The sequence below is a fragment of the Eumetopias jubatus genome, unplaced genomic scaffold (assembly GCF_037043125.1).
Source record: "Eumetopias jubatus isolate StellerSeaLion01/CBP00866 unplaced genomic scaffold, mEumJub1_p1.0 scaffold_9, whole genome shotgun sequence".
Classification (NCBI taxonomy): Eukaryota; Metazoa; Chordata; class Mammalia; order Carnivora; family Otariidae; genus Eumetopias; species Eumetopias jubatus.
Window position 1 is genome coordinate 80,328,662 of NW_028274815.1, and position 27,112 is coordinate 80,355,773.

Genomic DNA, 27,112 nt, shown 5'->3' on the forward strand with positions numbered 1-27,112 from the left:
ATGGTTGCACCAGTCTGCCCTCCACCAGCAGAGTCGAGAGTTCTAGGCGCCCCATGTCACAGAACGTGGATTGTCAGGCTTCTTAGCATTTGTCAGTCTCACACGTGAACATATCTCGTGGAGTTTTAACTTGCCTTTCTCCCGATTACTAATGAGATTGAGCGTCTTTGCATATGCGTGTTAGCCATTTGTATTTCCTCTTTTGTGAACACAGTGCTTGTTTGGGTATTTTGCCATTCTCCTACTGGACTGTCTGGTTTGTTTCTTGTAATTTGGAGGCATTCTTTCCATGGTTCTCAACACTAGTCCTCTGTCAGGTACTGTTTGAATCGCCTCCTGCTCACTCTGCCTTAGGGATACAGGTCCGGCTGAAGGCCCAACACCCAACACTGGACAGATGAGCTTGACAGCAGTTTATCGGTCTCATGTGTTCACAGCCTGGCAGATGAGGACACGGGGCCACACCGGACCATACCAGCAGGGGCTGTGAGAAGCAGGCTTCATAGTAACAGGAGGGTGGGGCACCCCCCGGTCCCCATAGGGGTGAGACTGGTTTATTAAAATAATTCCGCAGCCTGGCAGGGAGTTAAACCCACTACCCAGCGATGAGCAGGAACTGTGTCCGTCCCCCTCGTTAAGGAACATTGTTTAGCTAGGGGACCTTTCCACGGGGGCAGAGTGTGAAGGAGAACTTTCAGTTGGGCCCGTCGAGGGCCTCCCAGTTTTGCTAGGTGACAAGGCAGCATTTAACACTGAACCTTAATTTTAGGACTTACACCATGGCTTATGTGTTACAAATCTATTCTCTCATCATGTGGCTCATCTCTCCCTCTCTAGGTTCTTTTCATGAACAGAGATTCTTTATAGTTCGTACCTTTTATATTCTAATTAATTCTTCACGACTCTAAGGTCAAAGCCACTCCCTGTACTGGCTTCTGAAAGCATTACCGTTGGGCCGTCAATTTGATTCTGGGTCTAAACTGCATCAGAGCCTATCGGATGTGCCTCCAACCCCCTGGCCCTTTAGGGAGACTGAGGCCCTGACTGCTTCGGGGAGCCCATTCCTGCCTCTTCTCACCATGAGGCTCCTCCACGACATCTCACGATTGCCCCTTCTCCAAGACTTCTCACCGTGGCCAACACATCTCCAGCAAGAACTGCCAGGGCTTGTTTGGGACCTTGCAGGACAGAGTGTCCACCCAGCTCCCTTCTGACTCAGCCGGCCGGCTTCTGTGCACTCCGTGGGTGGGCTCCCTTAACTTGGCTGGGTGCCACCGAACTGGTGCTGCTGGTTCCTAGGGAGAGAGGACAGTGCCTTGCTGTGTCCCGAAGCACTTCCTGATCATCCCCAGGCTCCCGAGGGGCACAAGAAGAAACACGGGAGATGTGCTATTTGGAATTAGGACAGGCGTTCGTAGTGAAAGTGGTTTTGGTAAAGGTTCTTGAGGAAGCAGCCAAGGACCTATCAGTAAGTTGGGGTAGAGAACCTTCGGTCTCCAACAGGTAAATGATGTTCCCAACACTGTGATTCAGCTGGGAAGATGGATGTGGATGGCACGTGCCCTCCCTTGTCTCTGTAATTGCTGTCATTTTAATAAACAGAGCTCAGCTCATTCAAGGGATAGTTCAAGTGCAGACAGAATTTATTCTCCTGTAAGCGCTAGAGTTTCAATTTTCAAACCATCATTGTTTGTGTTGCCTGTCGGCATGTGGAAATGGCATAATAGTAATATAATAGTACATAGCAAGAGATGGCTCTGAGCCCTTTGTGGGTGTCAACTCAATCCTCACCACCACCACCCCCCCCACCAACCTCCATCCGGGGTTCATCTTTATTCTGTGAGGAACCTGTAGCCCAAGGTGCCCCCACAGCCCTGTGACCTGCCAGCTGTGTTCCACAGAAGCAGCTAAGTCAGGCAGCCCCAGAACTCTGCTCTCTGTCATACTCACATCACAGGAAGGGGTCTTCCAATGGGCTCTCCAAGAAAAGGCCATGGAGTGACTTAGTCATCATTTTCTTGTATCTGCAGTGTCTTCAAGAAGAAAGACTACTGTCATCTGTGAGCATTAGTCATCATCTAAAAAACTAAAGGGAATGAGCTTAAAATAAAATCAAGAACATCAGAAGGAACTTGGAGAGAGCCCGAGGGAGAAAATGATAGCACAGGCTAGTCAGGGGTTCGCAGAGTCTGCCCACAGAGATCAAGCCCAGACGCCATCGAGCTGGGAGTCCCTCCTTCCCCTCCTCCTGTCCTTCAACGGCCACGAGGTGGTGTCCCCCGTCCTCACAGCCCCCGGACTGCTGGCTGCAAGAGGGGAGGGCCTCGCCTGCTTCCTTGGGTTTCTTCCCAGTGCCAAAGGCAGTGGCTGGCACACGGTGGCCCTCAGTCAGCGTTGGGTGGATTCTGTTGTTGATTGACCTGTTTGGACTCTCCGTCCTGCACATCACGTCTCCCTTTCCCTGAGCCTGTTCAGACTGACCTTCTCTAGCCTGGTGGTGTCCTGTGTTCCTCCCTCTTCAGGCCAGAAAGCCCAAGTACAGTCTGGCCGTCCCTTCCTCTCGGCCCCTCAGCGGGTCCCGGCCCCCCCACCCCAGGCGCACAGGACAAGGCACTCACTCCTCTGGGGCCCTCGCAGCTCTGGCCTCACTTACCTTTGCAACACCTGCCTCCACTGCTCTTTTCCCTCCTGTGATGCTTTTGTGCACACCTTGCCTCCTGCGTGGAGCACCCTGGCTGCCCGGTAGACACCATCTTGTCCTTCAGCTCCTGCTCAGGGATTCCTCCCTGTGGGAATCATTCCCTGGGAACCTCTCTGTCCATATGACTGGACTCTGTACACCAGGCTCAGTGTTCTCGGGCTGCCTTGTTTTGAGTCCTGTTGTCTTGCTTGTGCACCCCCCACCCCGAGACGTCTTCCAGCTAGTCAATGCATTTTTCTCGGAGGCCAAGCACCATTCAATGTCAGGCACCCAGGGGTGAAGAAGGCAGACAGGGTCCCTGCTCTCCTGGGGCTCCCATTGGATGAGGCAGGCAGAGGACACACATCAGCACATGAACGAACAAGAGAACTTTGAGAACTTTCCTGAACAGTTATGAAATACCTGATCACACTGAGCATTCATTGAGTGACTGACCAGCAGCTCATGCCACCCTCACAGCTTCCTTATCTTTTGGTTGATGGGGGTGCAGAGCCAGCTTTCAGTCCCGACCTCTGGGCCTCTCTCCACCTTCCCGTCTGGGGGACCGGCCCCTCCCCAGCACTTACAGGACCGCAGAACAAGTAGAGCAGGGGGCTTCAGAGGCCAGAGCCCCAACAGTGAGGGTGACATCCATGGGTGCTTCCTCAGGGCCAGTGCCTTCAAAGCAGGGACCTGAAGGAGGTACAGGAGTTAGCCGAACACAAGGAGAGGTGCACGATGTCCTCGCCTCAGGGTGCAACCTGGGGAAGGCCCAGAAGGAAGAGCAAGCTGGCCAACTGGAGAAAAGGAAATTTGGAGGGTGGGGAGTACGAGCCTCAGAAGTGAAGTGGGAGCTTCAGGTTTCATTCTGGGAGCATTTGGCAGCCAACAGAGAGTTTTTGTTTTGTGTTGTTCTGAAGTCAGGGCTATACCCAACATGGGGCTCGAACTCGCGACACTGAGACCAGGAGTCACAAGCACTATGGACCGAGCCAGCCAGGCGCCCCTGGCAATAGACCATTTTAAGCAAGGTGGTGACCTGATCTGATATAGGCCTCCTTCTGGCTGCTGCTGGAGAATACGTGGGGACAGGGACAAAAGTCGATGTGGGAAGACCAGTTTGGTCAGTTCATTCCCCAGATAAGAAAGGATGGTGTTCTAGACTGGGGGTCAAAGCCATGGGAATAAAGGGAGGTGAGAAGATCTGAGAGAATTTGAGGGAGGAGTGTGTCACAGCATTTGGACGTTGTTTGGATGTGAAGACGAGGGCGGGATGGGGGAGGAGCTGAGGATGCCACCGGGGTGTCTGGTATGGGCAAGTGACCAGTTGGCAATACCATGGGGACATCGAGCACAGAGGAGGAGGAGGTATGGGTGCAAAAGAATGCCATTGGGGATGCATGTCAACCTCTGGTCCCCGGGGACACACAACAGAGAGTTACCTAGACATACAAATTTAAGAGTGTATAAGATCGTGTTTAAAAATATAGGAAAGGATGAGTTTATCAAGGGAGACTGAGGCAGCAAGAGACATGCCTATCTTCTCTCTCTCCTCTGTCAGCTTCCACCTGCACTAGCGAATATGGGAGCCACTAGCCACATGTGGCTTTTTAAATACCAATTCAGATAATTAAAATTAAATACAATTAAAAATTCAGTCTTCAGGGGCACTGGGTGGCTCAGTGGGTGGAGTGTCCAACTCTTGGTTTCGGCCCAGGTCATGATCTCAGGGTTGTGAGACTGAGTCCAGCATCGGGCCCCACGCTAGATGTGGAGCCTGCTTGGGATTCTCTCTCTCCCTCTGCCCCTCCCCCCCACTGCACATGTGCACACACTCTCTAAAAAATTAAAAATTAAAAATAAATGGAATTTAAAACAGTCTTCAGTCATACCAGCCACGTTTCAATTCTCATAGCCACGTGGCTGATTGCTTTCATAAGGGACAGCACACATGATAGACCGTTTCCATCACCTTAGACGATTCTATTGGACAGTGCTATATCTAGATTCTATGTTGTGTGTTTGTATCGCAGTGCCCAATCACTCAGAATAAAAGCACAGTTCCTTTGATTGAGGAGACTTTTAAGAAGTAAACAGGTGTTCTTTTGTGGGCCTAATGGTCAGAAAAGGAACCCTATGGGGCGCCTGGGTGGCTCAGTTGGTTAAGCGACTGCCTTCAGCTCAGGTCATGATCCTGGAGTCCTGGAATCGAGTCCCACATCGGGCTCCCTGCTCAGCGGGGAGTCTGCTTCTCCCTCTGACCCTCCCCCCTCTCATGCTCTCTCTCTCTCTCTCTCTCATTCTCTCTCTCAAATAAATAAATAAAATCTTTAAAAAAAAAAAAGAAAGAAAAGGAACCCTATGCATTCTTCCGGGCCCTTCCCCTGAGTGAGTGGGCCTGCCCGGGGGTCCCTCGATGCCCCTGCCGCCCTGACCAGAACACAGGAGTGTCGGCAGGTGGAGTCCTCCAGGAAGAGTAGGGCTCTCTGCATGCTTGTCCGACTTAACTCTTACTTCTTTTTTAGGCCCATGGACAATCCTTTTGCATTGGAGCAAGTAAACCCTTCTAGATTATAATTCAGGATGACGGAGTGATAGATTCGAGCGTTTTCACAGAAAATCGGATCTTGAACTTTTCATTTCAGAAACCAGTTCTGAATTGTCTTCAATGTTCAGTTTTGGCGTTTGCTTTTGTTTTTCATCTTCGTTGAGTGTGTACCTTTGTTCTTTATTTTCTTTTTCAGTCAGATGTCATGGATCAGAATTTGTTAAATTTCCTTCCAGAACAAGAACATTCAGAAGTGTATAAAATGCTTTCTTCCCATATGCTTGTGACAGATTCCCCCTCCCCAGAATACTTAAAATGTAAGTTTAACTTTACTGGTTTTACAAGATATAAAGATAAGAATTTTACTTTTGAAAGGAGGTTAGAATGAATTAAGAAGGGAGGACTAATTTTAAGAACAATTTTCCTTGTGACTCAGAATATTTCCAAGATCCTTAGAGGTATATTTTAAATTTAAAGCTAAAACTGGAGTTTGGAATATGTATGACATTTAACTTCTCTGTGGAAAATTTGAAAGCATGGCGCTTACAAATAGGAATTTGTTTTGCATGTAATACAAGAAGTTCTTTTTTTTTTTTTAACACGAAGAGTCTTTTGGTACCAAACAATGCAAAAATCAGCGCACAATCTGCTTATTTTAGAGGACACCGTAATGCTAGATTCGTATGATAACCAAGTCACCAACTGCAAAATGAATAATTAGGTCAAAACTCCAAATTCTCTTCTCCTGAGGCTGTCATCTGGTTATTTATTATATACATTTGCAGTTTTTATGGAATTTTAAAGTTTTTCTCAAAATTGGCAACCTGGATGGAAGGCCAGCCTCAGTGCCTCCTGAACCGTGTGTCTGTTAACGAAGCACAGACATTGAGGGAGATCATGCAAGTGCCTCGTACTTACTTGTTCAGGCCTTAGTTCATTTTCCATGAATAATGTGTCCTGTTGTACATCTGATTTTACTTCAAAGCAACGTGAAAAGATTAGATTAAAGAGAGCAGCTCTATGTGAGCAGCTTTGTTTTAATACACCATATGAAAACAGCCGGAACTAATCAATGCCGACATAACCAACCACAGACATCTGTGAGCAAATTAAGACTAATTGGGCCCAAGTATGGGATGCAAAACATCTATATAAGCTATGAGGGGAACCCCCGGTTCTGCAAAGGTTATAAAACCATGTCCAAGAGTCAGTCGTAATGAGAGAAACGTCCTGGCCGTGTGTAGACTGAAGCCTGAGAGTTACGCAAAGACACAACTTGTTTGGTCTAGAATCTATGTCATATTCACGTTCGTTTTCTCTTCTTCCTTTGACCGCCCAGCTGACAGCGATTTAGAGTTTTATTGCCATCTCCTCAGAGGCAGCTGGAACCCAAAGGAATTTCCAACGTATGAATACATAAAATTTGTAGGAAATTTTCGCTCTTACAACAATGGTAAGCTTCAATTGTCATATAATTGTGACAGTGTCTTTTGTCATGCAGACGTGCACACGGGGGCATAAGACTCACTGAGGGAGGAGGAGTGAGAACATGTGCTTTTCATATTTGCATTTGGATTTTCATGTTCCCAAGATGCATTTTGTGCTCGTAAATGTTATCTCCCATTCGAGAAGAACGCACTCCCACACTTGTTTATGCCGGGGCAGGAAGTCCCACGGAAATGCACTTTATCCATTTACTTAGTTTCAGGCTGATGGAAGAGTTCTGTGCTGTGAGAAAAAACTTACAGTTAATAAAGAACAGGCTCAGCCTACACACAGCCCAATAGGGCTGCATTGTGACATAAAGATCCATAACCTTGATTTCTGCGTCTTTATTGTCCTTTTTACACTACTGCCGTGAGCATGTTTTCATGGGTCTGGTACATAGGTCTTCTGCTCCCTCTGACCCTAAGGCACAGGAAGTGGCCACTTTATGATGAGCCAGCAATCCACACTGGGTGAATTATCAAGCCGATTAGCAAAGCAGTAAAATCTTACTCTCTGAAATTACCCAGATAACTAATGATCCGAACTCTGGCTGCACCTCTGAACTCGAATTACACCCTCAGCTTCAATTTTGACCTGAGGAAAATGGGAATGCAGGCCCCTTGCCAGAAATTCAGCAGTGCAAGCCCCACCCCTCCCCCCCCACCCCCGCTCCACAGTCAAGCCTAGCACAGGAAGGTTTGCGTTTGGTTTGCTCCAGGCCTCAAACCTCAACACAAAACAAATCGTTTTGAATGATCTAACATTTCATAAGACCGCAAAGATGGGAAAAAAAGGAAAGATGAGGCAATAGGGAGTTGATGGCAGCTCGGACTGGGGCAGGCTCTGTCACTGATACTTAACTCCAGACCCACGGTGAGGTCCATTACCCCGCCTAATTAGTCCCAGAGTTTCCATTAGAACCGACCAACATAAATGGCCCCAAGTCCTAATGCTGAGGCTCTACCCGGGATCTTCCCTTCACCCTTAGACGATCCTCTGCTATATGTTGCTTGCATAAATATACATGCTTTGTCTCAAAGGCTCCAACTAGATGCTGCTAAGCATGTTGGTCTTGCCAATGTGTTCAGGGTTTATGCCTGGATAATGGGCTCCGGGGCCAACTGGGGGCCCTCTGGGAACCTACCCAAACAGGGCTCAGTGTTCCTGAGTGGTTGGAAGTGAAGGGAGGTCAGCTTTCACAAGTGGGGCCCTAGATCTGGGCTACACAGGGTAGAGCCAAAGCCTGACCGTTCCTAACCTGACTCATCTGAAAGGCGTTCCTAAAGCTCATGAGATGAATGTTTAATGAACCACACACACAAGTAAATGGTAGCTGATCGGGCTACCGAGAGTTAAAGAAACTGACCTAAGAGGTGCCTCGCCGAGTACCCAGCGTGATGCCAGTTCTGGTGTAGGGTTCACTGGGTGAGGCAGCTTGTTAAAATGCAAATTCTAGGGCGCCTGGGTGGCTCAGTTGGTTAAGCGACTGCCTTAGGCTCAGGTCATGGTCCTGGAGTCCCAGGATCAAGTCCTGCATTGGGCTCCCTGCTCGGCGGGGAGTCTGCTTCTCCCTCTGACCCTCTTCCCTCTCGTGCTCTCTATCTCTCATTCTCTCTCTCTCAAATAAATAAATAAAATCTTTAAAAAAAAATAAAATGCAGATTCTAGGGCAGGAGATCTGAAGGTGGGGCTGGGATTGTGCAATTGGAAAAGAACCTTGGAGTTCTGATGGAAGGGGTCATGGACTTAGAGAGACACCGCCCTATCGTAATACTGAATGCCATTCCGTAGGAATTTTAAGGGTACTCCTCACGCTGATGGTGCTCCTTCCAGACAGCTTTATCCTTGAATTAATATAAGCAGGGGTTTGGAATTCGCTTAAAATGTGTACTGTGGCCATCATGCCAGATGCCAGAATAGCAGAGTATCCCATGTGGCAGCGAGCGAGGAAGGGAAAGGCATCCTGGCCACCGGGAGTGCCAAGACTGTGGGAATTATGGGACGCTGCGCCCACGTGTCCCCATGACAACAGTGCACCGCTTAATTAAGGAACCAACAGGTGATTGGCCGGTGAGCCGCAGTTGCATCCTTTTTAATTTCCATTTCCACAACTCTCCCTTAAGCTGCTGCTGAATATCACTTTGAAGCTTCCTCTCACTTATCACAGTTTAGAGGGTTTCCGGGAAAGAGGCAGGCTTCGTTGTGAATACCTGGGTTGTTTTTTTGTTTGTTTGTTTGTTTTAAGCTAGCAAAGCTTTATTTTCACTTCAAGTTGAGACAGTGTTTGTTTGCCTGAAAGAATGTGTGGAAATTATGTGTGATTTTTTTTTCTTTCTTTCTTTCTTTCTTTTTTTTTTTTTTTTGGAAACTGTTACTGCTATAAACACAGCACAGAAAGTGGAATATTTAAAACCAAGAGTGCCAGAGTGTCTTTCCAGAGCCTGTTGAAGAAATCAAAGTTAGGGGGCTTTCTTGAGACAAGAGTCCCCAAACGTAATTGTGGAAAAACTGAAATATAATTCTCACTTGGATGAAAATAAACAGCAACAAATGTCAGAGACAAATGAATTTCTAAGATGGAACCCTATAAAATCACCAGCATTCAGTCATTTTTGACCTAGAAAATACGGTTTAACATACTCTAAGGAATACTTCAAATTTGATTTTGTAGGTTTACTTCTCAGTAAGTCTTGAACAATGGGTTAATAAAAATAACTCACTTAGGAGTGTTTCCCAAATCCCAGGTCCTGGGCTCAGTCTTTGCATTGATAATCTCATCGAATCCTCCCACCAACCTTTTAAGTGGTCTGGTTGGCATCGTCCCATCTAAACAGGAGGAAAGTGATGCATATAAGAATCTGAGGCACACACATGGAAATTGGCGGACCTACAATCGTACCCATTCTAACCCTGAAGTCCTACCCTTTACCCCATTGCTTTGCTGCCTCCCACAAATCTATGTTGAAATTAATCTTGTTTTGTAGCTGCAGCACACAGGCATGTCCCTGCCACCTGGCATGCCCTTGGTATAGGATGTCATGTCTATACCTTGCACACCAGATGTCCTGCACCCATGTACCAAGCTGCTTTCATGGTATGCAAGATTTGTTTTAAATCAAATATGGTGAGACACACAGACATGGAAATGACTGTCAGGAAAGAAGAGGTTTATACTCACAGATCCCTCCAAACAGGCCCAGCACACCACAGAGGCCACATGGCGAAGCACCAAGGGAGGTCAGGGGGCAGGGCGAACAGAGAAAATGTGGGCAAGAGCCACTCGTGTCTTCTGTGGAAAAGAAGGAGCAAAGAAGTGTAAACAGGTTTCAGTTTGGCTAGTTGGAATCATTTCAGTGGGCTCTTGGGTAGAGGGGCTGTCTCTAGTTGTCAGATGCCTGGGTTGGGGTGTGGGCTCTAGATGGGTTGGTTTGCCTATGAAAGGTGCACGGGAAGGTGAGTCATTCACTATTTCTAGGAATTGGCCAACCCAAAAAGGAGCAATTCCTTCAGGGTCGGCAAGGCCCCAAATGTCAAAGTATCAAATACAGATACTAGAAAATGTGGTTTGTACACAAGCCACCCCCTGCCACTTCCCTGAGTTCCCAGGCATGGCAAACACTTAAAAACAATGTGTAAAGTATAGAAGAAAACGGACAATGAAAACTGGTTTTATTTTAATAGAATCCCTGCTCACACTTCAGAGGACTTCATAGGAAACCTTACTCTGGCCCATTATTGGGAAAAGTCCTCTCATTTCTGTAGGGCTGTTTAGTTTATGGGGCATGGCCTGGTCCATTCTTCTTTGATGCCTGTCAGAAAGATGCAAGGCTCTCATTTTTATAAATAATGGAGTGGAAAGGACGGTGACCTTTACTCATCTGTGAGCCTACGCAGTCCACGCCTGGTACATAAATAAGGCTCAACACAAGTACATTGGCCTAGACTGAGGCTCGGTGATCTTGGCCCCACACATACAGGTGGTCGGGGACAGCAGCAGGATCCAGACCCGACTTCTGACTCATAGGGAAATCGGGCTTTTCCTTGAGAACTGATAATACAGCTCTCCTTGACAGACCCCAGAGCCCACCCAGAGATAGAGCCCCCAATACACCTTTGACCTTGAATCCAACGTGAAGATTAAATTCACTTAAGTACGTGCTGGATAAACTGGCCCGTGTGTAACTTCCAGTGATTTGTGAATTGTCTGCACTGGAAGGCCTAGGCAACCGTGCGTGGTCAGTGTGTGGTCATCCTTGGCCTCCATTTGCTCCCTAGTCTGTGTCCCCCGCCACCAAGTTCCTTAGCCACCTGGGCTCCCTGGGTGTTCCCCGAGGTCCTTAACCGGACCCCTGACTCAGGCATCACCGCCAGGACTGTTCCTGCCCCACTCTCTTCCCTGCCTCTTGTTCACTTGATCACCCAGTTTGCCTTAAGGCTGATGGAGGCATGGGCTGCAACTCGAAAACCATGTCTTTAGCAACCCTTGGGCCGTTAACCAAAGGGCAGAAAGGGAAACGTGTTGGCTGTAGGGCAGGGAAGACGGGATACGGATCCAGAGGGAGCTTTTGGTGACCCTTAAGTCACGTAGATGAAGACACCATCTGCTTGCCTGCTAACCCACATAACCGCTCAGCATTCGTCTGCCCTGTCACGGGTAGGAGTAGGCGGGGTTAGGAATTTGGGGTATGGAGAGGCATAAAGTCACCTTTGCCCTTGTTAAGGTGATTAAACTCTCTGGTTGGACATTTCTAGATTCACCACCTTGCCCCCGTCCCTCTGACCCTCTCCGTTCACCAGGGCTGCGTAGACAGAGCCACCGTTGCCCAAATGCGTCAACAAAATGGAATTTTCCCCTGCTTCACTCTTTGCACCTCTTGGTCACTCCTTAGGACTTCATCATTTGCTTCAGATGTTCAAGGCAGGGGAGGGGATGGAAGACAGGATTGCACATCTTTAACCTAGATTCTTTAATAAACATGAAGAAGTACGTGTCGGGAAATGAGACAAGAAAACAGCTTTCCTAGAACTGTTTCACTTTAGGACAGTTTCTAACCAAGTCTGTGAAAAACATCTTGAAGGGATCCGAGCTGAAATACAGAAGCACATGTCTCCTCCTCTTCCCCTAAAAAAGCCTACTGTGTGATCTCAGCCATGTGGCCTGGAGATTCAGGGAGGACCACTGGTGCGAGCAGCCCCTGGTCTACCTCTGCTCTTCGCATCGTTTCCAGAATGGGGCTGAAGTGAAATTACTTTTTTCATTTTTTTAAAATACCACGAACAAATACACCGTTCAGTCTTTTTCCTTCTCTAGTCATATAGAGGAGCCCCTGGGTCCTCTCCCAACCCCCACCCAAGGCCCACGGTCCCACCCCCCACTTTTATGGGAGAGGAACTGGCCAGATGATTTTCGAAGGCATAATGAACAGTCTTTGCTTTAAGGGGTCCTAATAAACAGGTTCCAGTTCCTGAAAGATAAGTTCGTGCCAGGAAGAAGGCAATCCTCTATTTAAGCCCTTGCTCCTCCCCCAGACTTGGATTTAAATGTGCATCTGACTGAAATCCAGAAAGCAGTATTTCAAAAGTTGCTGGTGTGGTTCCAAATAGGTCACCCTCAGCAAACATTCCACTCTGGGCTTTCCAGAAACCACACACCAGAGTATAAAAGTTTCCTTGCCCTTATTTTACCTATTCGCCTCTTAACCACACAACGAGATTTGAAATACTGGCAGAAAGGGAGGCTTTTTAGCTTACAACACTCGATTCCGTATGTTCCGTGGGATTTCTGTAGGTTGCCTCATTTTAGGGCTTTGGGGGTTTTGTTTTTTGTTTCCCTGAGCTGAATTGAGATTTCTCAGTTAGGGGAACAAAGCCACACCCACCAGACCTCACTGAGAATGGAGACGTGAGCTGAGCACAGGAAGGAATGTCTCTTCCATCTGGCACAGGCCCCCAAGAGGCAAGAAGCAGAGTGTCCCCTCCACCCCAGCAAGGAAGTGCCACATCCTTCTCTGGCAGTGGGCATTGCTGCCAGATTAGGTCGCAGAGGAATTAAGGTCGCGATAAAGAACAAATTGTTACCCAAGGGCATCGTCCCACGTGAGCATCTAGAGCCCATATTGAAATGGAGCAGTGAGGAATGGTCAGACATTTATCAGACACGTCCTCCTGCTTGCTTCAGCCTGAGAGCAGGGGCACTTCTATAGACGTGTGAAGTCATTGTGATAAAAATGTGCACAAGGCGTCCACTTGGAGGACAGGGGGCGACAGCTTGTGGGAAGTTCACTTCCCTGAGCCTACGTCCACACCAACCATCTGGTGGATATCTTGTCAATGCAGTGACAACCTCCTGGCCCCGAAAAATACTCATTTTAATTAACGAACGCCAAGGGAAAGGAGAAATATTTAAGTGAGACATACATGTTCCCATCGGAGTCATTTTTTCAATCCAGCAAATTGCAAACCCCTAGCTCTCTTGTGTGGCTCTCAGCTTCTCTCCAAGCTCGTTCTTTCTTTCTGATCCCAAACAGCACTGGCTGAAAGAAAGCACAAACCACACTGATTGCCCCAGCAAGTTAGGCAGTGGCCCCCGGGGCCAAAAACCAGGCAGCATTATTTTGCTGCGGCTGTCCCGAGAACCCATCAGGTGAAACATGCCATTCTGTGCAGAGAAGAGAGAAGAGCCCGAAAATAGTGCTTAATGAGCGGCAGAGGATTTCTCATGGATGTGCAGGAAATTATTTTTTCCTTAACAGTCCAACACTCTAGCCCAGACGTTTTGGACATTTATCATAAATGAGATTTAAGAACTTTTTTCTTCCTTTAGTGAGCCTCCCGATTGTTTCACGTCTTCCTGGACACCTTTCGGCTTTGAATTTTCGTTGGTTCCGAGAAGTGCTGAGAAAGCGATTTGTCACTCTCCGTGTGGACGATTAGTGTGTTTTCCTACAGCTGTTGCAACTAATTTATCATGAGCAGGCCATCTCTGATCAGAATACTTAATAGTTTAGGCCTGATGACTGGACCAGTCCTGAGGAATAGTCGGTACCCCTTTTTCCATTTGTTTCTGCTCCTTTGCTGTGAACTATGTTCACTATCCCCACCCCACTTCTTCCCCGTTCTTTTCTACCCCTTTACACACACGTTTCATGCCACCCGAGACCTCCCTGCCTGCTCGGTCATCCTCACGTTCTTATGACTGACTTGGGAGGTCACCTTTGTCATCAGACAGATTTGGAAGCCAACCCCAGGTGCCAAACGAGAAGGACTTTAATCACTCCTATTCTCTCGAGAACCTCGGGGCTCTCTTGTGTTCAGAATCCCTAGCATGCCCGCCCAGGACAAAATTCTTCCAGGGTCTCTAAAATTAGAGGCTGTGATGAAAGTTCAGGAGCAAAGAGGGGCTTGATCCCCGCATGGACCCGTTTAGTAGTAGGAAGACCAAAAGCCGAACACCCTTTTGCATCTTTCCAAGCGTGAGGCCCCCTCAGAGCGGGGACTGCTGTTGCTGATTTGCAGCAGACCTTTCCCGGGACCTTCTGACCAGTGTAAAAGCACTAGTAGGGGGTGAGCTAGCCCGAGGGCCAGTGGGACCCAGGACCGTGCTCCACGGCACCCTCCCAGAGTGAGCCAGCCTCCAGCAGCACCAGGCTGGGCCACACAAGGGGGATCCACCATGGGGTCTCAAGGCCTGTGCGTCAGTTGCTGGCTGGGATCAGAAGGTGCCTTCTCCTAGCCGGGTCTTAAGCTGTGGTCTGGAAGTGCTATGGAAGGTCATCTCATCGGAGGCACATTCAACAAACACATGTGGAGCACCTGCTGTGAGCAAGACGCCTGCTCAGGGCAGGAGACAGAGAACTAGACCCTGTTCCTCCCATAGGGGAAACCTATCTCTTTAGCTCTGAGCAAGAGAAGATCAATTTCAAGTAAGATGACCCTCGGAGCAAAAAATGTAGCAAGTAATCACTGCTTTTATCTGTGGTGTGAGTGCTGTGTGTGTGTGTGTGTGTGTGTGTGTGTGTGTGTGTGTGTGTCTTGGAGTGGCGGTAGCAAGGAGAAGGCTGATGAATAGGGCTGCGCCGGCATCGACCGGGGTAATTCTTCCAAGAGGCTCGGGAAGCCTGCTGTAATTAGATATGTTTTTTCTATTACTTAAACTGAAACAACTAATTAAATCCTTAATTAACGTTTTTTAACTACTTTGGGATACGAAGTGCCAGAGAAGTTATTCTAAGTGCTAAGTATTACCATGAAGTCCCAGGGGGCAGTTTGCTCCTGTGTTGACTCTGGAATCTGCTAGGAGGCTCCTGCTGTGAATAAAAGTCATTTGAAACGCAACTGGCAAAATGTTTCAAGTATCTTCTTCCCCTTGACTTCCCCCCAAGGTTTTCCCCTTGGCCTCTGTTAAAACTTTCACCCTTGATTTACCGTCACCTTTGATCAAGCCCTCAGCTGCTTCAGGTTTTGGGGGAGAAAGCTCATTTAGAAGAGGAGTTTCCTTGGTTCTGGAGCCCTCTGTAAAGTATCTAGCTTCTCTAGCGCAGGCTGTAAGCAATAATGAAATTTCCCCTGCGGGGAGCATTTTCATCTTTAAAACCTTAGCAGTTCTAAAAGGACTGATAAAATTGCACTAAGAGGCAGCCAGGCCAGCAGTAAGCTGCAGAACATTCACTTAATTTCCATGGTCTCTGCCCCTTGAAGAAATTGTTAGGGGCTGGGGTTTCCCTACCCCACGCTCTTTCCATTCCCCTGCCTTCCTCATCGTAAATCACTGATGAAGGCACTTACTGACAGAGCCCATGGATCATTCCAGCAAGGCACATGGTTTAGAGACAAATGAGAGAGACCGTCTCTTAAAATTCCCTGGAAGTCCATGGAAATTTGCTTAGAAAGCCTAGATTTTCTGAAAGGGTAGGGAGAATTTTATTAGGTCTTTATCTGGCAGGTGATGTCTCTTAGCTTCAAGCAGAGGATACTTCACATCTGGGAAATGTGTTAATGTCTTTTTTTTATTATGCAGATGTTCACATCTGCAGACCCTTCCCCTGTGAGATTGCTTTCTCTTCCCTGCGTGAATGCCTTGGCTCACCCTACACATTAATCTGCAGTGGTCTAAGCCAACTAATGACAAATGTAAACTCTCTAGGGACCACCATTTCCTACTTTGCCCCCTTTATATTCATGTTTGGAAACATTCATATTAATATGTATGTGAATGCATTCAGAGAATATGTTTGGTAAAATGAATTTATTCATGTTAGTGGCTAGAAGACCACATTATAGAATCACTTAGAAACCTACGAACATATAAAACAAAAATTATTGGAAAGCTAAAATCCAAAGAAAGTCTTGCAGATTCATTTTAGAATGCATTTCATTTTCTGTTGCTTTATATGTTCTCAAATTGGAAAACACAACTATGTTTAAATCTACCAGTTCAGAAATGTACTTAGAATTCAGGATCTGGTTCAGGATATAATCAACTACATTTGAAAAAGAAAGAGGTAGGATAGATTATCTAGCGTAATGATCCTCAATCCTGGCTGCATGGTACTAAATGTTGCAGGGCAGGGGGGAGTGGGGGGAGGGGGGCTTTTAAAAGTGCCAGTGCCTGGGCTTCCCACCCAGAGTTCCTGAATTAGCAGAGCTGGGAATGGGGTCTGGACAGCTGGGAGGCCACGGAGAAGGTCCCAGGGAATCTGGTGTGTAGCCAGGTTCGAGAATCCCATATACATGGTCCACCGACTTTTCTCCTATTTAACGGGTTCTTTTTCCCAGCCAGCATAATCCACCTAAAATAGCAGAATTGTTCTCTGGCCCAAAAAGTAAAGCAGTTCACCACAATCACCTTGAAGCCAGGTCTGTAGCTCCCAGGGAAGATGGTGGCTGGTACCAGCTGGCACCTCCCCAGAGGGCATGTGGGGGCCTGTTCTCAGGGCCCCCGTGGTGGGCACAAGCCTTGAACAATCCCCTCTCTGCCCTGGGAGAACTCCAGGCTCAGAGTCGGAAGACCTGGCTCAAGTCCTTGCTCCATTATTACTACCCTGAGCGACCTCGGTTAATACATGTGAGCTTTCTGGGCCTCCACGGCCTCATGCGTAGACTAAGGAAAGTCATGCCTTCCCAGTGAGAAGAGGAAGGCACTTGTGAACAGGTGTGTCCCCTGTGCAGAGCTACAGAACTAGCAAGTTTGTGGTGGACACCGTGTGCCTCTGGGGATCCCCCTGGAGCCTGAGGCCACGTCCTCAGTCGCACCGGCCAAGCCCAGCATCAGCCTGGCTCCCGACATGGGCTTTCAGGGGGGAAACCCTCGAATACCAGGGGTGGGAAGGGGGGGTTGTCAGCGAATGCCAGGGGACCCATCAGATCAGAAACCACGTCTGACTGTGGAACCCGCCCTGAAGTGAGAATGCAGGCCCTTACTGCGGAGTGAGGCTGTCTCTCCTTTTGTAGAACATTTTTCCCAGTACAACAGTCTAAGTGGCCGGAGGACTCCTGGAGATGAGAGGCGGGGGAGTCTGCCGGCTCCTCGGATTCTAGCTCCCTTCTGCTGGGTGCAAGTAACTTCAGCAGCCCCTGCCTCCCACTTCCTGCACAGGGAGGGTCATAGCACCTACCTGAGCAAGGTGTCCCGGAGCACGAAGGAAGTGACTGTATGTTCTCGAAGCCCTGAGCGCTGGTGCTGGCTGACAGTGAGGCCAGGTAGGGGTCTGCCGCTGTGCCACACAGGCCTAACCTGTCTGTCTGTCCCCTCCCGCCCCAGTGCCTAGCCCCTCTTGTAACGGCTTCGACAGCACCCTTTCAAGGCCCTGCCGGGTGCCGCTCGGGAAGGAGGTCTGCTTCATCGCCACCGTTCGCCTGGCAACACCCCAATTCTTAAAGGCAAGTACCCGGGAGAGAATTTATCATGTAGAACTAGTACAACTGAGTCACGTTTGGTTATAGTTAATTAGCCGTCTTTATGGGAAAGAATAGGATTGCAATGACGCTGTCACTGACTTCGAAAAGTTGAAATGTCTGGCTTCTATACCTGTGACAGCCCCACCTGCCCCTTGCCTTAACTCTGGTTTCCTGCGAGGGTTTTGGCTGGAAGGCAGCCTCAGCTGCTGCTCAGCCTGCAGAGAGGCTCATTTGCAACTCTGTCGACCCTCCTACCTTTCACTACGGATGTTAATACCACTCAGGGCAGGCCGAGGTGAGGACCCAGTGTCAAAACTAAGGGTTTGTCTGTATTCTGTCATCTGTGATTGCTTTAACATCCATGGCATGAATGTTGAGTTAAATTAGTCATTCAAATTCAGATGAAAAGCCATTTTCCACATGTTTACCACACTTCTAGATAATGGGAAGGGAGTGGTGTGACATTTTGGCTCTTAGGTATTTTTCCCCAGCTTGTGAAATAAATTTAGTATCAGCTAATACTGAAATTAGCTACAGATGATGAGTTTCAGTCCAACCCAACTTGGAGACTTGCTCTCAATGATTTTAACTTCTGTTATCCTTCTACCATGCGTTCTTGAACAAACCTAGGGTGAGCATCTGGCACCCTGAGCAACATTTTTTTTTCCCCTTCTAATACAGGAAATGTGCATAGTTGACGAACCCTTAGAGGAATTCACTTCAAGGCATAGCTTGGAATGGAAATTTTTATTTCTGGATCACAGGTTTGTGAAAAGAAAAACATATTTGGGTTGGGTCCTTTTCAAGTGTTTGTTTGCATGAGCCAGGCTCTCCTTGGGAGAGAAAAGTCGGGCCTGGTCCCTTCAGGGAGAAGGGCTTTCTGGCAGCAGGAAAAATCATTCCCAGCCAAGAGTGAGGCGGCTTCCCTTCCACTGCAAGTTGTCTGTGGATATGTTCTGTGTTTGGGTCAGAGCATCTCGGGAGAGCCAGGTGCCACAGCCCAGGATACGCTCCTGGGATACGCTCACCCCCACACCCACCCCTCGGGACCCTCTCCAGCTCCCAGGAAGGCAGGAGCAGATGGGAGAAGAGCAGAAACTCTTCGTCTTATTTCACTCAACACTTTTTGTCCCTTTAATTCAATCTTCTTTCTTCTATAACATTTTTCACAGTTTAAGGATGAGAAATCTCCCCTCCCCACCCTTTAACTTTTTATTATGCTTTGGGATTGGACTGACCCAATCTATAGCTATTTTTAATTATTCGGTAATGATAAAGTTTATTATTATTTAACCCAGGTTATGCCAACGTAACCGAGTATCTAAATGCCAGAAAGTTTGAGCGCTTTGGAAAACGCAGCCTCTCTGGTTTGAACGATTGCAAAATTATTTTCCTGTCCTGGTTCTTGAGAAATGAGGCTCTGTGTTGATCGTTAAATGTGCAAACTGTCCCCCCTCTGGATGGAGGTACTGCCATTGTGAGTGGGGCGGGGTACTTGCTCTGTGACAAACTGTTCCTATTGCTTGGCAGAGCCCCTCCGATCATAGGATACCTGCCTTTTGAAGTTTTGGGGACGTCGGGCTATGACTACTACCACATTGATGATCTGGAGCTCCTGGCCAGGTGCCACCAGCACTGTGAGTACCGCACAGCCAGCCAGAAGGCCTCCAGCACCCTCCACGGAGCCCAGACGGCATGACTCTTTGGCCCTGGAAGTCTGTTTATTGCTTGGTTTCTTTCTGAGGAGGAAGCCTTTATTTTCTCGGAAATGATGTAGGAGTGGGGTGGAGGTCCTTCTGTGGTTTGCCCCTGGGTTGTGTTTCCAGCTGGAATTGACTTTCTCCATCTCCTCCCACCTCCCGTCCATTCTCCACCCCCCTCCCAGCACCTTCCCGTACCCTTCAGATATACAAGCTATTTTCATCTGACTTAAGAAAATAAGACAATGATGGTCATTTTTTCTAAGTTACGCAATACATTTCGAAGACAAAATACTGAATTCAACATCACTGCTTTTTGCCAACAGACATATATTGGTCACAAGCTATGGGCCAGGTACTGAGCTAGGCCCAGGACATAAAGATGATCAGAATCTCCTTGCTGTTCTGTAGGAGCAAGGTCTAATGGAAAAGCAGAAATAGGTGACATTATAGGATGCTGTCACTGCACTGGAGGGGATGTGCTCAGGATACTGGTGGGCTCACCCAGCTGGGGGAGGGGATCAAGGAAGGCTCTGTGCCACAGAAGAGGACAACAGGGGGGCAGAGGTAGGGGAAGTAGGACTCATGATGTGGGGGGCGTGAGGGAGAATGACCAGCATATCTGGATTCTCATTTAGCAAGAGTCATCAAGAATTAACCTTGGAAAGCCATATTTTCCGTGCCAAGTTTTAGCTTTAAACAGGAACATTTTTCGTCATCTTGACTTCTGGATCCTGACATGAGAATTGACCACCAACACTGTGTTTTGATAGACGTGCTGTCTGTAGCGCCCATTGTAACTGTCTCTTCTCCGCTCTTCTAGTCAAAGGAAGAATAGGCTCAAGTCCATCGGGATCCTCCGTTAGAATCTGAGGCTAATCTTTACAACGTGAACCCCTTGCTCCTCAAAGTGTGCTCCTCGAGCAGCGGCAAGGGCATCACACCGAGTCAGCTAGCCTTGCAGATTCTCGGGCTTTCCCACCGGGCCTGTGGAATCAGAACGTCCATTTTAACAAGACCACCCCCTCCCCACGAGTGATTCGTGGGCCCATGAAGGTTTGAGAAGCAGGGTTACCTCGAGCCTTGGCTGCTTCTGACCCTTCTAACGGAGCAAGGCAACCCTGGGGGTAGAATTACCTTCATGATCTGCAGGATTTGGCCCAGGGCTCAGGCAAGACGTTCTCCGTCTGTGGAGCCCATGCCGTTGCTCAGCTGGGCTTCCTGCCTCTTCAGAGATCACATTCTCCAAGGCAGTGGCTCCCGTTGTCGCTTTGGTTTCCCAGGCTCAATACCTGTTATCTGTTACCTGTTTGCAGAATGAGGTGCTAAATCCCAGGCACTGAGGCAGTGACGCAAACTGTTCTTCTTCCCTAGACCCACAGTCCCAACCTTCTGCCCTGCGCAGGCTAATACAACAGCACGCATGCACGCATTCTGTTCTGGACACACACCCCCCCCCCGCCCCCCGCCAGAAGCCCACCAACAGACTTAACCCTAGGGGGCTCCACGCAGCCCTGTGGCGGTGGGGCCTGAGCTGGAAGGCATCCGTAGGCGACTCTCTCATTTAGGACCGCGTAGACGAAGCATGAACTGCTGACTGACAGTCCCCGAATCCCACGCCGAGGTTGCGGGCTGTCAGATCTACTTGGGGCCCGGCTCTCCCAGCGTCTGGATCGTCTCTCCTGTGCTCGGCTCCCACAGCCCCAAAGACAGCTCCTCCTGAAGCAGGCAAACCCGGGCCTCTTGGTAGTTGGGGAAATCTGCCCTTATCTGAGGCTCTTAAGCCTTTGAGCATTTTGGGAAGCATGCAGATTGTTCTTCCCTTATTTAAGAATTCAGTATCATTTAGTGGGATCTTGATAATCACTTAAAATACAGCACACCTGGAGAAGTGCACATTGTCTGGCACGGTGTATCTGAAAGCTTCTATTTTCAACAGTACCTTCTGGGGGAGAGATTGTTTTCATATCAACGTTCACTACATGCAGCCTCTGTTTTCTGCCTACAGTGATGCAGTTTGGTAAAGGGAAGTCCTGTTGCTACCGGTTTCTGACCAAAGGCCAGCAGTGGATTTGGCTGCAGACGCACTACTACATCACGTACCACCAGTGGAACTCCAAGCCCGAGTTCATCGTGTGCACACACTCAGTCGTCAGGTAAGGGCTGGGGCTGGGAGGGCGGGCGAGTAGTCCCAGGTTCCCAAGAGCCAGCGAGCCCTGGGCTTGAATTCCTCCACGGGGCCCGAGCTATCCTCTGTGGTTCACAGAGTAGTCTCCAGAGCTCAGCTTCTTTCCAGGGACACACGCAACTCTGTTCCCCGCACTCCCCACCCCCGCTGGACTGAGGATTCGGTTCAGCCCCTCTATAGGCCGCCAGGATGTGACTTCGTGAGTTATTGCTTCATTGACCTTCTTCCACATTTTCCCTTCATCTCCATTCACCCCCCCACCTTCCCTTGTCACTGTTTGGAGAAGAAAATTAAAATTTTGCCTCTAAATCGCTCATAGACCTAGTCCCCTCTATTTTTAATGCATTAGAAGCCCCTGCTAGCAACTGAGACAGCGTTGGGAATAGAACCTGACTGCCCGGGGTGAGGCTTCCTGGTGGTTCCTGGTGGCCTCGGGGAGCCCCCAGCCCAGGGTGGGTGGGCAGAGCTTCCGAGGGAGGCCGCGAATCCAGCCTTTCCTAGACACAGGCTCTGTAAGGCCACGATTCCCAAAGGTAGAGGAGAAATGTCATTCGTGGGATTTTTTTCCCCCTGACTGCAAAAATTTTAAGGACATCAATCAGTTTTAAACTGGTCTAGAGAAGAGCATTTGAGCACAACAAAGAAAGAAAGGTCATACATATATATATATATTGAGGTATATATGTATATATACATGATAGGTAGATGGATGATAGGTAGATATACGTACATATGGATACTACACATACATACCGCATTTTATATATATATACATAAGAGATGGATGATTGATAGGTAACATGTAGTCAGGTGGGTAGACCGACAAATGGGTAGATATCATGCATACATACATGCACACACACATGCATATATACAGTCAACAAGTAAATCTCTCTTCTTTTAATAAGTGGGGAGAAATGCTGGTCTTTCTTGCCAGTGACCCTGACCGTCACACTGCATGCCACTCTTAGGGACATGATCTTAGCTTCTCGGCCCACCCTCGGGCACTTCAGCAGCCAATGGTTTCTGAAGACAGGCCAGTCCCACCTACCACCACCCAGCCTGGGCCTTTGCCACAGGGTCTTTTGGCCCCAGGGAAGTCTGGACATCATCAACATCTTGGTCTTCAGACTCCGCCCTTGACCCCGCCCTTCCTCTCCATCCTCTACCTCCCAAATCTTGGAAAGCAACTCTCAGAGAAAGTAGGGAGTGAACTAGTTAGTAAATAAGGTAACAAGCATTCCAGAGGCCCCAGAGCCACTGTCACTTCCCAGGGTCCCTCGCCCATCTTGTTCCTCCACACATGAGGCAGAGGCCAGAGCTGGGGGCCCTTTGACCATCTCCACATTGGATGCATTTCCCCACGCTATTTTAAAAGTGGGCCCACAGACAAATCAGTGCTCTGGGTCTAGATCTAGATTTGTTTGAGAGAAAATTTCCAAAGGTTGCAATTACTAAAAAAAAAAAAAAAAAAAAAAAAAAAAAAGTCATTTGTCACTTCTCCGTACACATAGTCCAGACTAGGTAGGTTTTAAGAATGGCTTCTGATTATTCAAAGGCCGAGGCTTATCCTGTAGATGAAAATACGTTTCTAAAGACAATTATGCTTGGAAGTTTCAGGGCATGGGGAGAAGATAAGTAAGGGAGAAGGGCATAAAAACACCCTGGAAAGGAAAATATTTGGGATGTCCCATTAGAAGTCACCCCAGCAGCAGTTAGGCACAGAATGAAGCTCCTTCCTCAAACAAGTGACAAGACTAGCCTCCTTCATGGTGACGATTCTGGGGTGGGTATCACGGGGGTACCTCGATGTACCACACACGTGCTCTTTGCTGCTGCCATCTGGAACATCCCACCTCCTGCTGTGGTCTCTTGATTTCCTGATCAGTTATGCGGACGTCCGGGTAGAAAGGAGGCAGGAACTGGCTTTGGAAGACCCACCACCCGAGGCCGTCCACCCTTCAGCGCTAAAGGTACGCTGATCCCCACCAGATGGCTAAAGGCCAAGTTTGCCTAAGTAAGTTCTTCCATGAGTTGTTATAATAAAAGTAGTACTATTTTTATTTGCTATGTTCCCAGTACTATTCAATGCGTTCCTTGAGTGTTCACTTGTTTGCCATCATGATATTCCTGCGAGGCAGGCGCTGTTACTATCTTCATCCTTCAGCGAGGTACAGAAGCACACACAGGCTTTAGCTCACATACCCGAGGGCGCTGAGGGTGAGAACTCACAGAGCTGTGTAAGAAACAGCCTCTGGACTCAAAGCACCATCTGGCAACTTTCCATCCTTACGAGAGCAGCGATAATAAATCCACTTTGTATCTCCTCCCACAGATAAAAAGCTAGGGGCTTATTCCGTCGTCCCATTGAGGTGTGGAATAATTTGGGTGCCCTTGTCCTTCCCTTAGCCTAAGTGCTGATGCCCTGCCTCCGGGACCCAGGCCTCCCACGAGGAGATTGCCCCTCACACAGCCTCCATGTTGTCAATAGCAATGTGCACTTCCTACTTCTGGGTCTGCAGGTCTTAGGTAACAGCCATGTTGGGGCCAGCTTCACGTCAGGGAGCTCTGCTCAAGGAGGTGTTCCCCTTCACAAAGGCTTACCTCCATCCTTCCTCCGCACACGGTTCTCAAGTCCCCTCTAGCCAGGCTTCCCCTATCTCTGCTCCTGGACAGCTGGAGGGAAACGTGCAAGCAGACCAGAGCCCTGTTCCTCAAAGGTCATTCTTCAAGCAGACACTCATGTTGCGAGAAAAGGAGAGAAAGGAAGGGAGGGAGGGAGCATTGCATTTTATCAAAGCCAAGAAGCCATCCGTTATAAGATCCACCCTTATATATCTCTCAATAAGAAAGAGAAAATGTTGTCGCCAGTCCATCTGTGAAATAAGGAGTTCTTTTCATCAGTCAGAAGACACGTCCCAATTTCAGATATGTCAGAATGTAGGGGAGAAAGTGTCTCTTATCATTGGTGACACGTGGTTCAAGTTCCAGGCTGCCCAGTGACCTAGAATCCAGAGATTGGCCAGAAGCTGCGCAGCAGCAATGGTACAATGAAAGTATCTCTGGTCCATGAGAGTTGAGTTAGAGGGAAGGAGGAATCACCTGTAAAGCCCAGAGAGAGCCATCAGTGTCCTGGGCGAGCCTCCCCTGCTGTCATGCCAAACGGCAATGTGTCGTGGGGTGATCCATCACCAGCGCACTGATACGACACACCTGTCCTTGTTTATGGACGTGTTTATTACCCAGCTCTGTCATATAATGCATCATGTATCATGTCCGAGAACAGAATTAAGCTGTTCATAGACAGGTGTTAGACACCCCATACATCATGGCTCATGAACATGTGCATGATGTTGTGCATCATCCAGTCGGAAATTCGTTCTCGAGGTTTCTGACCCTTTGGGCATCCTAGAACCCAGTGGAACTTCTCATAAACATGCACATATGTATAAACACATGAACACAATCTCGGGCTGCCCCTTTTAAAGGAAAAGCTCTGGGACAGTGCTTTTCAAACTATCAGTGGTAATGGACTCTGTTTAACTTCAAATCTGTCACCGACCAATGCTTTTGTAAAATGCAAATTCCCATGCTTGGGTGTGACGTGCAGCTCTGTCAGATGGCTAGAAAAGTCTCTCAGTGCTCACTCTCACTGTCTGTCCATACTTCTCTGCTGACTAGGAGCACACAATTAGCTGTGGGCCAGGGCCCCCACTCCGAGGGGTGTATCTAGGGGAGACTCTGTGACTAAGCAGCGGAGTCTCTGAGTTGACATTTAGCACAGCAAATCCAGGCACATCCTGTGATTCTGTTTTGCACAACGGACTGTAGGTCACATGTCAGTCATCTCAGCCCCCAACTCCGGCACACACACAGTATCCACCCTCTCTGGAGCCATGACTGAAAAGACAGAATAGCCACATAGACTCACACCCAGAGATTTAAGACCTGAGACTGTGGGACATAGAAGAGCCTATCCAAACAGCCTAGTAATGTCACCATCCTCCTATGACTGGATAGGAGCATGGCTCAGGAGAACAGGCATTATGCTTCTTTAGCTTAAAAATTATCCTAACTTAGCCTGTTGTCTTACACTTAGGACTCTAAGCCGTGCAGGATGGAAAGATGGCTTCTCAGGGTTGGAAGGGCACAGTTGCTTTCTCATCACACAATACTTGAAGTGGGGGCATTCTGGGATCCAGGATCAGTTAGGATCCAAGAATCAGCGGATGGAAGATCATTGGCCCTTTGCCTCTTCTCCACTCCGGGGCCCTGAGGCTGCAGAGGAGAAGCAGTGGGGAGACTGTGTGGGAGGTGCTCCGAAGGGTCCAAAGGCATTGGTTTCATCAGAGTATTAACAGTTCGGTACACCAGCAACCTCATTTCTAGAACTTGCCTCTTCTCCCCTTCTGGGAAAGCCAAGATTCTGGGCAGTGAGGTGACAGTTTTAAGGAAAAAATAAAATGCAGCATCAGTTATGAAAATCTAAAAAATCAAAGTCCAAGGTGAGAAAGCATAACAGATCCTGCTTATATAAGGCCACAAGCCTCTCAATGACGCCTAGATTATATATATGTACAAATATTCCACCAAAATATGTCAGGACTTATTTCCAAACAGTTCCCATCTTTCTCCCTATACCCCCCCAATTTTTCCGTATAGTTAGAGGAGAGCTAAAGTCATGTCATTCATTCCCACCATCTTGATGCTGAAATTGTGTGGATGTGTGTGTGTGTGTGTGTGTGTGTGTGTGTGTGTGTGTTTCAGGACAAGGGCTCCAGCCTGGACCCTCAGCAGCACTTTAACGCACTTGACGCGGGCACCTTGGGCCTTAACACCAGTCACTCACCATCAGCGTCCTCCAGAAGCTCCCACAAATCCTCGCACACGGCTATGTCAGAACCCGCCTGTGAGTGAGCTGCCACAGATGGCGAGGGGGTGGGCGCCCCATGTGGGTCCAGGGTGGTGGGGGCACGGAGCCCTGTGAAGCATCCCAGGCCTGAGCAGAATCAGGGCAGCCCATGGCTACGGAGTGAGAGCTGCCTTCCTGTTCACACTCATTCTTGCTCCCTTTCCCGTGGGCTTCCTGCCCTCCCCGTCTCCCCACTCCCAAACAGACATAAAGCAGGTGACACACAGACCCTGTAGCCTGGCTGGGCTTTAGTGACTCTGGTGAGGTGTGAGATCAGGCAGGTGGCTGAACCAGGTGGTGGACATGAAGCGTGGGCATGGTTTGCTGTCATCTGCCTACTCCTGAGGTTAGAAGCTGACAGAACTTGCTGGACTTTTCTTTTGTCAGTGATCCCAACCAGGCGCTTGTCTAACGTACACCGTAGTCATTATTCCCCTGTTTTGATAAGAAAACTGTTAAGTCTGTGTGGGTCGGGAAGGTGACTGGGTGCTTTCTTACAGCCACTCCGAGCAAGCTGATGGCAGAGGCCAGCACCACGGCTTTACCCAGATCGGCCACCCTGCCCCAAGAGCTCCCTGTGCCAGGGCTCAGCCAGGCAGCCTCCATGCCGGTATGTGTGTGACTTGAAACTTCTCAGCCAGGGGTGCCCCAGTGTGGTGGGGCTAGCTAGACCCCAGGACAGCATGCTGCATCTTCCCAG

At 48.6% G+C, this 27,112-nt stretch overlaps 1 protein-coding gene across 3 annotated transcripts in view; it reads left to right on the forward strand.

Annotated features, from left to right (window-relative positions):
• NPAS2 (neuronal PAS domain protein 2) overlaps window positions 1–27,112 on the forward strand; it is a 151,583-nt gene that overhangs the window by 104,528 nt on the left and 19,943 nt on the right. For all 3 annotated transcript variants that reach the window (XM_028104080.1, XM_028104081.1, XM_028104082.2), the window contains 9 exons: window positions 5,425–5,545; window positions 6,568–6,681; window positions 17,476–17,594; window positions 18,294–18,376; window positions 19,143–19,249; window positions 21,321–21,468; window positions 23,389–23,473; window positions 26,268–26,409; window positions 26,913–27,022. In XM_028104080.1, coding sequence (XP_027959881.1) covers window positions 5,425–5,545; window positions 6,568–6,681; window positions 17,476–17,594; window positions 18,294–18,376; window positions 19,143–19,249; window positions 21,321–21,468; window positions 23,389–23,473; window positions 26,268–26,409; window positions 26,913–27,022 — 1,029 coding nt within the window. The remainder of the gene's footprint in view (window positions 1–5,424; window positions 5,546–6,567; window positions 6,682–17,475; window positions 17,595–18,293; window positions 18,377–19,142; window positions 19,250–21,320; window positions 21,469–23,388; window positions 23,474–26,267; window positions 26,410–26,912; window positions 27,023–27,112) is intronic.